The sequence below is a fragment of the Parambassis ranga genome, chromosome 14, assembly GCF_900634625.1.
Source record: "Parambassis ranga chromosome 14, fParRan2.1, whole genome shotgun sequence".
NCBI lineage: Eukaryota > Metazoa > Chordata > Actinopteri > Ambassidae > Parambassis > Parambassis ranga.
The window spans coordinates 9,062,726-9,079,571 of NC_041034.1; the positions used below are offsets into that span (position 1 = coordinate 9,062,726).

Below are 16,846 nucleotides of genomic sequence, written 5' to 3' on the forward strand. Positions count from 1 at the left end.
AAGTCTGCAGTCTTCCCCATAGTTACCCAATCTGAAGCAATTTAATGCCACCTATGGAAACCTGTGCAGGTGCTTTGAGTTTAGTAGATGATTAGTGTGACACTCAGTTTCAAACATTCATGGCCTGCAAAATTTGGGCTGATTTCTTCACAGTATTCTAATTTTTCCAATTCCTGTTTTTGTGGGTTTTATGAGCTGAAAGCCCAAATTATGTAAAACTTAACACATAAATACTTTAAATCATTAAAAAATGTGGGCCCGAATCTATAATTTATGAAAGTTTGACCTTTTGAATGGAATTATGGAAATTAATGCACTTTTCCTTGATATTCAATTTTTTTTGGAAAGGGTCTGTATCTGCATGCCTGGACTCTGCTTTCTGTGCAGAAACTGTAAGTACTGAAATGTCAAAAGGTCTCTAATGTTCATACAGGAGAATACAGAGTGTCACAGTGTCTGAATTTACATGTGCAATGTGTTGATGGTTACACACACGCAAAAGTGCAATATTGAAGATACTTATAACTGCATTTTAGAAAAAGACCTCTTATCTGTCCCACATAATGGACCTCATATGATTTTACTATATTATTTTTTATGTAAATGAGTCAAACACATGTAACAACTGCCAATTATTATTAAAACACTACTGTTGTTGCTTATACTAAATACTAACAAGCTGTTTTTGTTTTTTGTTATGTTGGAGGACAACAAAAGGATCTCCATGGATTAGTCTTCATTTCCAGCTACAGGCTTAATATTGGAATTTTCTTAATTAGAAGACTGGATTGTTATCTCTGGAGATTGAGGAAGTAGGTATATCATTCACTGTACACAGGTCAGAGGGGCAGACAATCAATCGCTGCTATTGATGTTTGTATCATTGTTTTTCACACTGCATGTGTAAAGCAACAGAACAGGTGAGGCATAAGTATACTGTGTTATTAGGCATGTCTGAATTATGATAGAGTGATAAATTATGTTCAATCAGAATTCAAAGTTATTTTTTGAAGTAACTGGATTGTTGATAATCAATAGATTATTGTTATTGTCGTCCTTTTCTTTCAGATCTCACACATTGCAGATGACAGGCTCTTCACCAGCAAGCTGCTTGTGGACATGAGCAATGTCTGTTTTAAACAGCTCTGACATCATTCATCCTCCAGGCTTCTACATCGTTGGATTTGAGAAGTTTCCCTATGTCAGTTTGTACATCATCTTTCTAGCATTCGTCTATGTGGTTACAGTAGTGTTCAATATTTTATTGATTTTCATAATTGCCCGTAACCACAGCTTACACAGCCCCAAATTTCTGGCTGTAATCAACCTTGCAGTAGTTGACGTACTCCTAACCACGACCATTATTCCCAGCATGATCAAGGTATTTCTTTTTAAGGACAACTTTATTTCATTTAACTTGTGTCTGGTTCAGATGTATTGCTACTATGCCCTTGCAACTATGGAGTCGTACGCACTTGCTATACTGGCCTATGACCGGTTGATTGCAATATGTTTGCCTCTGCGTCAGAACTTGTTCAACACGGTGGAAATCATGTCAGGTATCATCGCCATGTTTTGGATTTACAGTTTGGCAAAAATTGCATACAGCACTGGCATCATGACCCAGCTCTCCTTTTGTAACTCTGTAAGAGTTTACAGTTATTTCTGTGACTATGCACCTGTGTTTAGACTCGCCTGTAATGACTACACAATGCAGTGGTCTGTCGCTTCTGCTTATAGTATGGTGAACCTGGTGGCTCCCTTTAGTTTCATTCTTTTGTCTTATGCCAGCATCTTGGTAACTGTGTTCAGGATGAAATCAGTCAGCAATAGGATGAAAGCTCTTGCCACCTGTTTTGAGCATGTCATTGTTTGTGCTATATTTTTCATTCCTATATTCAGCATTTTTCTAATTGGGTTTTTTCTAAGGAGCATGGACCCAGACCAGCGTGTTCTGAGCCTGTCTTTGGCGTCTTGCATCCCACCCTCCATCAATCCAATTGTTTATTCTTTAAAAACCAAAGAGATCAAAACCAGAGCACTGGTACTGATCAAAAAAATGAAAATAAGCCCCTGACATAATTCTATTTTTAAAGTTATCTGTTTAAATTTTACTGATTCATCAGACATTTGGGGAATTATGAATAAAATGACAGCAGTTTTTTAATAACAGCTGGGAATAATTAGTCTGAAATGTGTACAGTAAAAACCTGTTGATAGCAGCACAAATGAGGCTTATTAGGATTTCCTGCTTTACCTGTTCACAGCTGTGTGACTATGAACCTGTGTTTAAAATCACTTTACCAATAATTTCACAATACTGTGGCTCACATTGTTGCTCCTTGTAGGTTTATTTGTTGAACATATCTGTCTCATGTCAAAACATTAATTATTATTAAATAAAAAAAAACTATACCATTTAAAACAGTCTGCACCATTATTGTTTAAAACATTGAAACCAAGAGTGCACATGTGGGGGGCAGAAAACTTTCAAATGTATGCACGTTTTATCCAAACACTCAGATGTGATCAACACAATCTGCAAAATAACTGATTGAATTCATTCAAAATGTATTTGGCTGTTTTGAGTAGACTTTGTTGCTTGTTTGATGCCTTGAAATGCCTTGAAATCTAATGAAGTACTTTGTAATGCTCGTTTTTAAACTGTAAATAAGTACTTGCAACAATTAGAATTGATTGATCAGCCTGACTGATTGATTTGTGCGTGGCCTCGAGGATTCAACATGTGCTACTGTTGGAAATTAAAGGGTTTTTTTTAAAGGATTTTGGGCTGTGTGTGTCTGTGTGCTGTGCACGAGTATATGTAAAAGGCGGTATGCTGACTAACCAGAAGACACAGATGTGTCAGTAAATTTAACATCTCTACCTGCTGACTAGAAAGTCACTGCAGAACAAAACAGTGAGACACTACAGCCTTTTTTGTTATTCTTTTTTTGTTATATGTATGAGTTTGTGTCCAGTTTGTAGTGCACACCTGCTGTGTGTGTTCACTTCTGAAGTTCATGTAAACCACTGTGACTAAATGTGAGATTTGGTCCTTTGCCACATACACATTAGCGTGTGGTAAAGGAAATAAGGATGCATCATAAAAACAGTGTAATACCTGCACCTGTTTTTCCTTGTTGTCCACTAATTGTTTTTTATCCTTAATTGGTCTGAGGTACAAACAGTGAAAGGTTTGTTTGTTAAATTCAAGGTCATTAACAAATGAATCTTCCGGTGGGTTTCGTCACAAATTGGACCCATAAGAAGCATTTTGTTTTGTCTCAGGGAAGGGTGCATCTTCAGGGAACATTATGCAACAGTAGAGTCACTGTATTACTGTTTACTTTAAGGATCTGTGTGAACAAAGTTAAATAATTGACACACATCATTAATGTATGTATCACATTTTGGTATGAAGTCACTTTATACACGCTAACTTAATACAGAGTGTAATGAGGGTTATAAAACTGTAGTTTGTGCGTTTGTGAGAATATCCTTGTTAAACTCTGCATTACAATCATTGACCTATCATCATTACAAACCAGTTTATATTCACGGTCAATTACTATTGTAATTGTATTAGTCATGGATGGATACAGGAGTTAAAGGACCATGGTGAAGCTGTTGTGTTAGTATTGTAACCTGCTTGTGTGACCATCTGCTGAGGCCTGGCAGTGCAGTCTGTTTTATTTCCAGATTAAATCAAGCCTCTAAGAATTAAATGATGTATTAATGTAAAGAAACATTAAACATCTTATCAAATAAGGTCAGAATAGAGCTCCTCTAATTTACACTTTCCTTAGTGTAAAAGTTAAGAGTATCCAGGGAAAAGATGTTCTACAACATCCATGTTTAAGGTGTTTGCTTGTAAAAATACACTGCTCAAAAAAATAAAGGGAACACATAAGCCTCCAATACACTGTGCGATTTTGGGGAAGTCTGTGTTTAACACCAACTCACACAGTACGAATAAAACGCATGGAACGTCGAGTCAAAGCTGATGATTCATGCGCTCACACTGTACAGTGCAATGGTCGGCTGAGACATCACTGCTCACACCGCCGCCATGTTTGTTATCATCTGAAACAATTTTTTGTAGACGCAGTGATGTCGAGCGTGTTTGGCAAACGCATGCACAGTTGGGGAAATAACAGACTTCAGACCGTATCTCTGCTTAAACTGTGCGATACTCTCACGAGGGGCGACAAAAATATCAAACATGTCAGAAATTCAACCGATCATCCGATCGCTGTTCGTGCGGCGTTAATCACCTCTCATCAGCTTCAGCACACTCCCCGATTATAGACGCACGACAAAGCTGAAATTCGGCCCAACCCAAAAAAATTCATACGACTCAAAATTTGGGTCAAAATCGGACCAAAAAATGCATAGTGTGTGCCCGACTTAAATCAACACAATGTAACTCCAAGTCAATCATATTTTGGTGAAATCAACCTGTCCAATTAGGAGCAACACTGATTGTGAATTCATTTCAGCTGCTGTTGTGCAAATGGAAGCGACAACAGGTGGAAATGAGAGGCAATTATCAAGACAACCCCTATAAAAGGAGAGGTTCTGCAGGTGCTGACCACCGACCATTTCTCTGTTCCTAGAGCCCTAGTGGTAGCATCAGGCGGTGTCTACAACCCACAGAAGTTGCTCAGATTCAAGATTCAGAAGTTTATTGTCAAATGCACAGCACTTTACAGTTACACTGAGCAATGAAATTCTTACTTTGCGAGTTCCCTTCACAGGTAGTGCAGCGCTTCCAGGATGGCACACCAATGAGAGCTGTGGAAAGAAGGATTGCTGTGTCTGTCAGCATAGTGTCCAGAGCATGGAGGAGATACCAAAAGACGGGCCAGTACACCAGGAGACGTGGAGGGGGCCGTAGGAGGTCAACAAACCAGCAGCAGGACCGCTACCTCCTCCTTTGTGCAAGGAGGAGCAGGAGGAGCACTGCCAGAGCCCTGCAACATGACTTCCAGCAGGCCACTAATATGCATGTTTCTGCTCAAACTCTCAGAAACAGACTCCATGAGGGTGGTATGAGGGCTTGACGTCCACAAGTGGGGCTTGTTCTTACAGCCCAACACCATGCAAGGCAATTGCCATTTGCCAGAGAACACCAAGATTGGCAGATTTTCCATTGGCGCCCGGTGCTCTTTACTTATGAGAGCAGGTTCACACTGAGCACAGACATGTAACAGTAACAGACGTGAGAGAGTCTGGAAACGTCAAGGAGAACGTTATACTGCCTGAAACGTCCTTCAGCATGACCGGTTTGGCAGTGGGTCAGTAATGGTGTGGGGAGCCATTTCTTTGAAGGGCCACACAGCCCTCCATGTGCTAGTCCAGGTACCCTGACTGCCATTAGGTACCAGGATGAGATCCTCAGACCCATTAGCTGTGTCTCATTTCAGGGTCTGCATCCTTCGGAGGACGCAGCCTACGCGGTCTCAGGAGGCCGCGTCCTCCTGAGGATCCTCCGGAGGATCCTCAACCGTTGGTAAATGGGACGGACTGGCCTTCAAAGCACTTCCTGATTGTGGCGCGACGTCATAAATTTTGTCCCGGGAAAAACAAAAGCAGCGACACAACACGGACTACACAACAAGCGGGACAACGGTGTGGATTTAGAAATTTGGAATATTTTAATATATTTATTTGTTGTTGGAGGAAGGGTAGAGGCGGCTCCAGCGGCAGCAAAACCGGTGACAGCTCATTTTGGAGAGCGCAGTGGGGAGGTGACGGTAAGCTGCTGTTTAACCATATTATTGATCATAATTAATATATCAGTTACTGAGCAAACGCTAGTCATATAACCAGTAGATAGACAAATATGATTAAATGTAATTTATATTTTATTCAATTGTAAGACTTGATACAGGGTCTGTTTGTAATTTTAATACTTTAAATTAAATAGCTAAATGTGTAAGAACCCTGAAAATAACCCTGAAACCACTGCTTTAATGTGTCATTAAGCATCAGGTCTGTCACTGCACCAGAGAATTACTGCTGGGTGGAGGAGAGTGGGGCTCCCTGCAGGACCAGCTGTCTGTCCTGGAGGAGGTGTACTGACCATCATCACCTCTGGAGGGTGAGGATACATATTTTATAGCTTTTCATATTTTAAGCTGCTTTGGAAACCGCTCTGTTGAAGTTATTATTTTTATTTTTGCCCTTTTTAAAAACATCTTTAGTAACATGGCAGCCGCCGATCGTCAGCTCTGCAAACCCTGATGGACGATGTGGTGGACAGAGGAGACAGGCACCCCCCCTCCCCCAGATGATGTCCCACTCACAGCCAGAGGACTCCAAGGTCTTCACCGTGGCATCATCCAGTCCAGCAGCACCAAGGACTCCTGCTCAGCCAAACATTTATATATATGTTCTTTGTGAATAGTATTTTCTGCTGATCTTTATAAATAATAAACTGTACATTTTCATAATGCCCACTGGTAAATTGAAATGTTCAAACTGTGTCTTTGTAAATATTGTACATAACAGAACAATAAATGATTTACTGTTGTCACTGAGTTGTTCAAAAGTTTACTTAAATTATAAATAGGTAATAAAACACATAATGTAACAAGGTTAGAAGAGTTTAAGAACACAAAGACAAGAACAATTTAATACACAATTTAATAAGTAACCATTTAAATAACACAGAACATAAAATCACTGCTGTCCACCATCCTCTCAATGAGCTGAGGTCTGTCCGTTCTTTCTCTGCTCTCCCTCCCTCCCTCCCTCTCTCCCCCTCTCTCTCTCTCTCTCTCTCTCTCTCCCTCCCTCCCTCTCCCTCTCTCTCGCTCCTCTCCAGTCTCATCTCCGTTATCGTCAGGTTTCTTCTGTTTCCCTCTGCTCCTCCTACAACAAAATGACAACAGGCAGAATGACCGTTTGATATAACGACAATATTGCTCCTCACGTGAACTATACTTTAACAGTCCAGAAACAACATTCAATCAAAACGTTTAGTTTACAGCGCCTCGTATCAACAGGACGTCATGTTTGTAAATATAAAACTCATTTTTTTAATGCCGCTATCACTACTAGCATTTTAAAACTCTGGAACTACTGCTCTTTACTTACATTTAAATGTGAATTCAGCACTCCTGCCGGTGCCGCTGCCGCTCACTTGGTCCGTCATTGTACTATTGAACAAAAAGTAGGCCCGCAAAGCGTTGTGGGATATTTAAGGCCACGAAGGATGGTAGCGATGCGTCCTCCAAATTCAGGCAAAAGGAGGACGCATTTGGAGGACGCATTTGAAGGACCCTTCGACTTTTGGCGAATTGGGACAGCCTTTGCGCAGCTTTGTGACGTAAGCGGCCTTAAAATGCGCACTCCGCAGGATGCAGACCCTGAATTGAGACACAGCTAGAGTGAGACCGTATGCTGGTGCAGTGGCCCTGGATTCCTTCTGATGCATGACAATGCTAGGCCTCATGTGACTGAAGTGTGTTGGCAGTTCCTGTATGATGAAGGCATTGATGCTATGGACTGGTTTGCCCATTCCCCAGAGCTGAATCCAATTGAACACATCTTGGACATGTCTCGTTCCATCCACCAACGCCACGTTGCACCACAGACTTTCCAGGAGCTGACTGATGCTTTAATCCAGGTCTGGGAGGAGATCCCTCAGGACAACATCCACCACCTCATCAGGAGCATGCCCAGGCATTGTAGGGAGGTCAAACAGGTGCATGGAAGCCACCCACACTAAGCCTTATTTTGACTTATGTTGAAGAATTTTCACAAATGTTGGATCAGCCTGTAATGTGATTTTCCACTTTTATTTTGAGTATGGTTCCAAACCCAGCCCTCCATTGGATAATAATTGTTATGTTATGGGGGAGTTTGGACCCAAATGCAGACACAAAGGCTGAGGTGAACTAAAAGTGAGCTTTTAATGAAGCCAAAATGTTCAAAACCCATAAAATCCCAGAACAGAAAGTACAAATCAAAGGAGTAAAAACAACTAACTAATTCAACAAGAACAAACCAGTAAAAAACAAACCAAACCTAACAAGGATCCAAAAGGGAGGACGGAAACACACACAGGAACACAGCGTGGATAAACGGGCGGACTAACAAGAACAAAGGGGAGCACAGGACTTAAATACAGAAGGGTAACAAGACACAGGTGAGACAAATCAGGGTGGGGCAAGCAATCCTAAAGGCGGGAAACACAAGGAAGTAAAACACACAGGAACACAAGGGGAAACATGGACCTTCAAAATAAAACAGGAAACAAGACACAACTGCAAACACACAGATCACAGATTCAGGACAGGAATGAAAACTAAACAGAAAACAAATCAAGAAACATAGAATCCTAACAATAATTTTACTTTACATTGATCATTTTTATGTTATTTTGTTGTGGCCATATTCCACTATGTAATGAATAAAGATTTTCAACTGGAACATTTCTTTCATTGAGTTCTAGAAGGTGTTATTTTAGTGTTCCATTTATTTTTTTGAGCAGTGTAGATAAGTGTTGAGCATATTTGTCCACTCAACCATTAATGGGCAATGATACACTGACTACAAAAACAAAACAGAAAGCTTCCACGACCACAATCTTCTCCTTTGCGTATATTTATTTGTATGCCTGGACTTTGCTTTCTGTGCAGCAACTGTAAGTACTGAAATGTCAAAAGATCTCTAATACAGAGTGTCACAGTGTCTGACTTTACGAGTGCAATGTGTTGATAGTTACACACACACATGTCTTATATTGAAGCTAACTAAAACTTCCTTTTAGAAAAAAAGACCTCTTATCTGTCCCAGATCATGGACCTCCATATATTGTTACTATATTCTTTTTATGTAAATGAGTCAAAGACATCACAATGCCAATTTTTATTAAAAACAATCTACTGTTGTTGCTTATACTAAATACTAACAAGCTGTTTTTTTGTGTTTTGTTACGTTGGAGGACAACAAAAGGATCTCTGTGGATTAATCTTAATTTCCAGCTACAGGCTTAATATTGTAATATTCTTAATTAGGAGACTGGATTGTTATCTCTGGAGATTGAGGAAGTAGGTATATTATTCACTGTACACAGGTCAGAGGGGCAGACAATCAATCGCTGCTATTGATGTTTGTATCATCTGGGTTCACACTGCATGTGTGAAGCAATCATCAACAGAACAGGTGAGGCATAAGTATACTGTGTTCTTTGGCATGTCTGAATTATGATAGAGTGATAAATTATGTTCAATCAGAATTCTAAGTTATTATTTGAGTAACTGGATTGTTGAAAATCAATAGATTATTGTTATTGTCATCCTTTTCTTTCAGATCTCACACATTGCAGATGACAGGCTCTTCACCAGCAAGCTGCTTGTGGACATGAGCAATGTCTGTTTTAAACAGCTCTGTCATCATTCATCCTCCAGGCTTCTACATCGTTGGATTTGAGAAGTTTCCCTATGTCAGTTTGTACATCATCTTTCTAGCATTCGTTTATGTGGTTACAGTAGTGTTCAATATTTTATTGATTTTCATAATTGCCCGTAACCACAGCTTACACAGTCCTAAATTTCTGGCTGTGATCAACCTTGCAGTAGTTGACGTACTCCTAACCACAACCATTATTCCCAGCATGATCAAGGTATTCCTTTTTAAGGACAACTTTATTTCATTTAACTTGTGTCTGGTCCAGATGTATTGCTACTATGCCTTTGCAACTATGGAGTCATACGCACTTGCTATACTGGCCTATGACAGGTTGATTGCAATATGTTTGCCTCTGCGTCAGAACTTGTTCAACACGGTGGAAATCATGTCAGGTACCATCGCCGTGTTTTGGATTTTCAGCTTGGCACAAATCGCATACAGCACTGGCATCATGACCCAGCTGTCCTTTTGTAATTCTGTAAGAGTTTACAGTTATTTCTGTGACTATGCACCTGTGTTTAGACTCGCCTGTAATGACTACACATTGCAGTGGTCTGCCGCTTCTGCTTCCAGTATGGTAAGCCTGGTGGCTCCCTTTAGTTTCATTCTTTTGTCTTATGCCAGCATCTTGGTAACTGTGTTCAGGATGAAATCAGTCAGCAATAGGATGAAAGCTCTTGCTACCTGTGTTGAGCATGTCATTGTTTGTGCTATATTTTTCATTCCTATAATTAGCATTTTTCTAATTGGGTTTTTTCTAAGGAGCATGGACCCAGACCAGCGTGTGCTGAGCCTGTCTTTGGGGTCTTGCATCCCACCCTCCATCAATCCAATTGTTTATTCTTTGAAAACCAAAGAGATCAAAACCAGAGCACTGGTGGTGATTAAAAAAATGAAAATAAGCCCCTGACATATGTCCTTTTCTGAAGTAATCTGTTTATATTTTAACATATAGTGGAAAAAAACTCAGATGGTCTTTTACTGATTCATCAGACATTTGGTGAATTATGAATAAAATGACAGCTTAACACTAAAGATACATTCAGACCTATTTCTCACAGTTTTAAATTCCAGCTGGGAAATATTTGTCTGAAGTGTGTACAGTAAAAACCTGTTGATAGCAGCACAAATGAGGCTCATTAGGATTTGCTTTACCCGTTCACAGCTGTGTGACTTCGAACCTGTGTTTAAACTCACTTGCGAAACTTTCATGATACTGTGGCTTACATTTTTGCTCCTTGTAGGTTCACTTGTTGAACATTTCTGTCTCATGTCAACACATTAATTATTATTAAATTAAACTATACTATTTAAAACAGTCTGCACCATTATTGTGTAAAACATTAAAACCAAGAGTGCACATGTGGGGGACAGAAAACTTTCAAATGTATGCCTGGGATGTACAGACTGTTTGCATCTTCTGCATCTTTGTACTGGAAGAAGAAAAATATGAACATGAACTCAGCCATGTGCCAATCCAAGTGAGAATCAACTGGTCAAAATTACAAAGAAAAACCACAAAAACTATACTGAAACTTCAAACTCCTTAATCACATTAAACAGCAAGCGTGCCTTTAGAAAATGTTTCTATCATCTATCCTCGCAGTGCTCCAAAGATCTGGTATAACACAGATGTCCCACTCTCTCCTGATCGCCCGCATCACTGCGTGTTTGTGTGTGTATGTGGTAGCGCGAATACACAAAGGAGTGAGAGCTCTTCCTGTCAATACAGGATCTTCAAACAACACCAAGTTCTTGGGCCATGACAACAAACCGGACAGACAGCTGAATGCTGTGGGTCGACAGACAGAGGACTGTAGCCTAATGCTGGACTGAGAGTTTAGAGTGGATGGAAAAATCTGAGGTTTTATTTTTAAGCCATATCACCCAGCTCTAGTTAAAATGTCAAAGGACATGGCCCTTTTTCAGACAAATTCTGACAAAATTACAGAATTACAACTTTTTTATCCAAACACTCAGATGTGATCATCACAATCTGCAAAATAACTGATTGAATTCATTCAAAATGTAGTTAGACATTGTTGCTTGTTTGATGCCTTGAAATGCCATAATATCCAATAAAGTACTTTGTAATGCTCGTTTTGAAACTTTAAATAAGTATTTGCAACAATTAGAATTGCTGATCAGCCTGAGGGATTGATTAGTGTGTGGCCTCGAGGATTCAACATGTGCTACTGTTGGAAAATGAACTTTTATTTTAAAGGATTTTGGGCTTTGTGTGTCTGTGTGCTGTGCACAAGTGCATGTAAAAGGCAGTATGCTGACTAACCAGAAGACACAGATGTGTCAGTAAATTTAACATCTGTACCTGCTGACTAGAAAGTCAATGCAGAACAAAACAGTGAGACACTACAGCCTTTTTTGTAATTCTTTTTCTCTTCTATGTATGAGTTTGTGTCCAGTTTGTAGTGCACACCTGCTGTGTGTGTTTCCTTCTGAAGTTCAGGTCAACCACTGTGACTAAATGTGAGACTTGGTCCTTTACCATTTACACATTAGCGTGTCATAGAGGAAATAAGGATGCATCATAAAAACAGTGTAATACCTGCACCTGTTTTCCTTGTTGACCACTAATTGGTTTTTTATCCTTAATTGGTCTGAGGTACAAACAGTGAAAGGTTTGTTTGTTAAATTCAAGGTCATTAACAAATGAATCTTCCGGTGGGTTTTATCACAAATTGGACCCATAAGAAACATTTTGTTTTGTCTCAGAGAAGGGTGCATCTTCAGGGAACATTACGCAACACAAGAGTCACTGTATCACTGTTTACTTTAAGGATCTGTGTGAACAAAGTTAAATAATTGACACACATCATTAATGTAAGTATCACATTTTGGTATGAAGTCACTTTATAACGCTAACTTTATACAGAGTGTAATGAGGCTTATAAAACTTTAGTTTGTGCGTTTGTGAGAATATCCTTGTTAACTCTGCATTACAATCATTGACCTATCATCATTACAAACCAGTTTATATTCACGGTCAATTGCAATTGTATTTCTATTAGTCATGGATGGATACAGGAGGCAAAGGACCATCGTAGAGCAGTTGTGTTAGTATTGTAATATGCTGGTGTGACCATCTGCTGAGGCCTGACAGTGCAGTCTGTTGCATTTCCAGATTAAATCAAGCCTCTAAGAATTAAATGATGCATTAATGTAAAGAAACATTAAACATCTTATCAAATAAGGTCAGAATAGAGCTCCTCCAATTTCCACATTCCTAAAGATGTGGGATTAAAAATTTGGATTTGATTGAAGTTAAGAGTATCAGGGAAAAGATGTTCTACAACATCCATGTTTAAGGTGTTTGCTTGTGAAAGTGTTGAGAATGTTTGCCCACTCGAACATGAATGGTCAATGATACACTGACTACAAAAACAAAACAGAAAGCTTCCACAACCACAATCTTCTCCCTTGCGTACCTTTATCTGCATGCCTGCACTCTGCTTTCTGTGCAGCAACTGTAAGCACCGAAAATGTCAAAAGGTCTCTAATTTTCATACTGGAGAATACAGAGTGTCACAGTGTCTGACTTTACAAGTGCAATGTGTTGATAGTGTATTATTAAAAAAGACCTCTTATCAGTCCCAAATCATGGACCCCCATATGTTTTTACTATATTCTTTTGATGTAAATGAGTCAGAAATGCCAATTATTATTAAAAACACTATACTCTTGTTGCTTATACTAAATACTAACAAGCTGTTTTTGTGTTTTGTTATGTTGGAGGACACCAAAAGGATCTCCATGGATTAGTCTTCATTTCCAGCTACAGGCTTAATATTGTAATAGTCTTAATTAGGAGACTGGATTGTTATCTCTGGAGATTGAAGAAGTAGGTATATTATTCACTGTACACAGGTCAGAGTGGCAGACAATCAATCGCTGCTATTGATGTTTGTGTCATATGGATTCACACTGCATGTGTGAAGCAATCATCGACAGAACAGGTGAGGCATGAGTATACTGTGTTCTTTGGCATGTCTGAATTATGATAGAGTGATAAATTATGTTCAATCAGAATTCAAAGTTATTATTTGAGTAACTGGATTGTTGAAAATCAATAGATTATTGTTATTGTCATTCTTTTCTTTCAGATCTCACACATTGCAGATGACAGGCTCTTCACCAGCAAGCTGCTTGTGGAGATGAGCAATGTCTGTTTTAAACAGCTCTGTCATCATTCATCCTCCAGGCTTCTACATCGTTGGATTTGAGAAGTTTCCCTACGTCAGTTTGTACATCATCTTTCTAGCATTCGTCTATGTGGTTACAGTAGTGTTCAATATTTTATTGATTTTCATAATTGCCTGTAACCACAGCTTACACAGTCCTAAATTTCTGGCTGTGATCAACCTTGCAGTAGTTGACGTACTCCTAAACACAACCATTATTCCCAGCATGATCAAGGTATTCCTTTTTAAGGACAACTTTATTTCATTTAACTTGTGTCTGGTTCAGATGTATTGCTACTATGCCTTTGCATCTATGGAGTCGTACTCACTTGCTATACTGGCTTATGACCGGTTGATTGCAATATGTTTGCCTCTGCGTCAGAACTTGTTTAACACGGTGGAAATCATGTCAGGTATCATCGCCGTGTTTTGGATTTACAGCTTGGCAAGAATCGCATACAGCACTGGCATCATGACCCAGCTGTCATTTTGTAATTCTGTACGAGTTTACAGTTATTTCTGTGACTATGCACCTGTGTTTAGACTCGCCTGTAATGACTACACATTGCAGTGGTCTGCCGCTTCTGCTTCCAGTATGGTAAACCTGGTGGCTCCCTTTAGTTTCATTCTTTTGTCTTATGCCAGCATCTTGGTAACTGTGTTCAGGATGAAATCAGTCAGCAATAGGATGAAAGCTCTTGCTACCTGTGTTGAGCATGTCATTCTTTGTGCTATATTTTTCATTCCTATATTCAGCATTTTTCTAATTGGGCTTTTTCTAGGGAGCATAGACCCAGACCAGCGTGTGCTGAGCCTGTCGTTGGCGTCTTGCATCCCCCCCTCCATCAATCCAATTGTTTATTCTTTGAAAACCAAAGAGATCAAAACCAGAGCACTGGCACTGATAAAAAAAATTAAAATAAGCCCCTGACATATGTCCTTTTCTGAAGTTATCTGTTTATATTTTAAGTTAAAGTGGAAAAAACTCAGATGGTCTTTTACTGATTCATCAGACATTTGGTGAATTATGAATTACAGCTTAACACTAAAGATACATTCAGACCTATTTCTCACAGTTTTAAATTACAGCTGGGAAATATTTGTCTGAAGTGTGTACAGTAAAAACCTGTTGATAGCAGCACAAATGAGGCTCATTAGGATTTGCTTTACCCGTTCACAGCTGTGTGACTTCGAACCTGTGTTTAAACTCACTTGCGAAACTTTCATGATACATTTCTGTCTCATGTCAACACATTAATTATTATTAAATTAAACTATACTATTTAAAACAGTCTGCACCATTATTGTGTAAAACATTAAAACCAAGAGTGCACATGTGGGGGACAGAAAACTTTCAAATGTATGCCTGGGATGTACAGACTGTTTGCATCTTCTGCATCTTTGTACTGGAAGAAGAAAAATATGAACATGAACTCAGCCATGTGCCAATCCAAGTGAGAATCAACTGGTCAAAATTACAAAGAAAAACCACAAAAACTATACTGAAACTTCAAACTCCCTTATCACATTAAACAGCAAGCGTGCCTTTAGAAAATGTTTCTATCATCTACCCTCGCAGTGCTCCAAAGATCTGGTATAACAAAGATGTCCCACTCTCTCCTGATCGCCCGCATCACTGCGTGTTTGTGTGTGTATGTGGTAGCGCGAATACACAAAGGAGTGAGAGCTCTTCCTGTCAATACAGGATCTTCAAACAACACCAAGTTCTTGGGCCATGACAACAAACCGGACAGACAGCTGAATGCTGTGGGTCGACAGACAGAGGACTGTAGCCTAATGCTGGACTGAGAGTTTAGAGTGGATGGAAAAATCTGAGGTTTTATTTTTAAGCCATATCACCCAGCTCTAGTTAAAATGTCAAAGGCCATGGCCCTTTTTCAGACAAATTCTGACAAAATTACAGAATTACAACTTTTTTATCCAAACACTCAGATGTGATCATCACAATCTGCAAAATAACTGATTGAATTCATTCAAAATGTAGTTAGACATTGTTGCTTGTTTGATTCCTTGAAATGCCATAATATCCAATAAAGTACTTTGTAATGCTCGTTTTGAAACTGTAAATAAGTATTTGCAACAATTAGAATTGCTGATCAGCCTGAGGGATTGATTAGTGTGTGGCCTCGAGGATTCAACATGTGCTACTGTTGGAAAATAAACTTTTATTTTAAAGGATTTTGGGCTTTGTGTGTCTATGTGCTGTGCACAAGTGCATGTAAAAGGCGGTATGCTGACTAACCAGAAGACACAGATGTGTCAGTAAATTTAACATCTGTACCTGCTGACTAGAAAGTCACTGCAGAACAAAACAGTGTGACACTACAGCCTTTTTTGTTATTCTTTTCTCTTCTATGTATGAGTTTGTGTCCAGTTTGTAGTGCACACCTGCTGTGTGTGTTCGCTTATGAAGTTCATGTAAACCACTGTGACTAAATGTGAGATTTGGTCCTTTGCCACTTACACATTAGCGTGTCATAAAGGAAATAAGAATGCATCATAAAAACAGTGTAATACTTGCACCTGCTTTTCCTTGTTAACTACTAATTGTTTTTTTTATCCTTAATTGGTCTGAGGTACAAACAGTGAAAGGTTTGTTTGTTAAATTCAAGGTCATTAACAAATGAATCTTATGGTGGGTTATCTCATAAATTGGACCCATAAGAAGCATTTTGTTTTTGTCTCAGAGATGGACTTGAAGATCTAAACTTCATTCCAGATACACAACATTACCATTCCTCTCAAACATTGTTCACAAATCTGTCTAAATGTGTGATAGTGAGCACTTCTGCTTTGCTGAGATAATCCATCCCACCTCACAGGTGTGCCATATCAAGATGCTGATCTGACATCATGATTAGTGCACAGGTGTACCTCAAACTGCCCACAATAAAAGGCCACCCTGAAATGTGCAGTTTTGTCTCACAGCAAAATGCCACAGATGCCACAAGCATTGAGGGAGCGTGCAATTGGCATGCTGACAGCAGGAATGTCAACCAGATCTGTTGCTCGTGCATTGAATGTTCATTTCTCCACCATAAGCCATCTCCAAAGGCGTTTCAGAGAATATGGCAGTACATCCAACCGGCCTCACAACCGCAGACCACGAGTAACCACACCAGCCCAGGACCTCCACATCCAGCAGGTTCACCTCCGAGATCGTCTGAGACCAGCCACTCAGACAGCTGCTGAAACAATTGGTT

The 16,846-nt window shown here is 39.5% G+C and overlaps 3 protein-coding genes across 3 annotated transcripts; all 3 read left to right on the forward strand.

The window, feature by feature from the left end:
• Positions 1-1,126: 1,126 nt before the first annotated feature.
• Positions 1,127-2,077, forward strand: LOC114446494 (olfactory receptor 2AT4-like). Its single transcript, XM_028422139.1, has one exon. It carries the CDS (start codon positions 1,127-1,129, stop codon positions 2,075-2,077), a length of 951 nt encoding a protein of 316 aa, XP_028277940.1.
• A 7,305-nt stretch (positions 2,078-9,382) lies between these two features.
• LOC114446495 (olfactory receptor 2AT4-like) lies at positions 9,383-11,811 on the forward strand. The gene is made up of 2 exons (XM_028422140.1): positions 9,383-10,303; positions 11,764-11,811. Exons 1-2 carry the CDS (start codon positions 9,383-9,385, stop codon positions 11,809-11,811), a joined length of 969 nt encoding a protein of 322 aa, XP_028277941.1.
• A 1,791-nt stretch (positions 11,812-13,602) lies between these two features.
• LOC114446501 (olfactory receptor 2AT4-like) lies at positions 13,603-14,553 on the forward strand. The gene has a single exon (XM_028422147.1). It carries the CDS (start codon positions 13,603-13,605, stop codon positions 14,551-14,553), a length of 951 nt encoding a protein of 316 aa, XP_028277948.1.
• Positions 14,554-16,846: the final 2,293 nt, after the last annotated feature.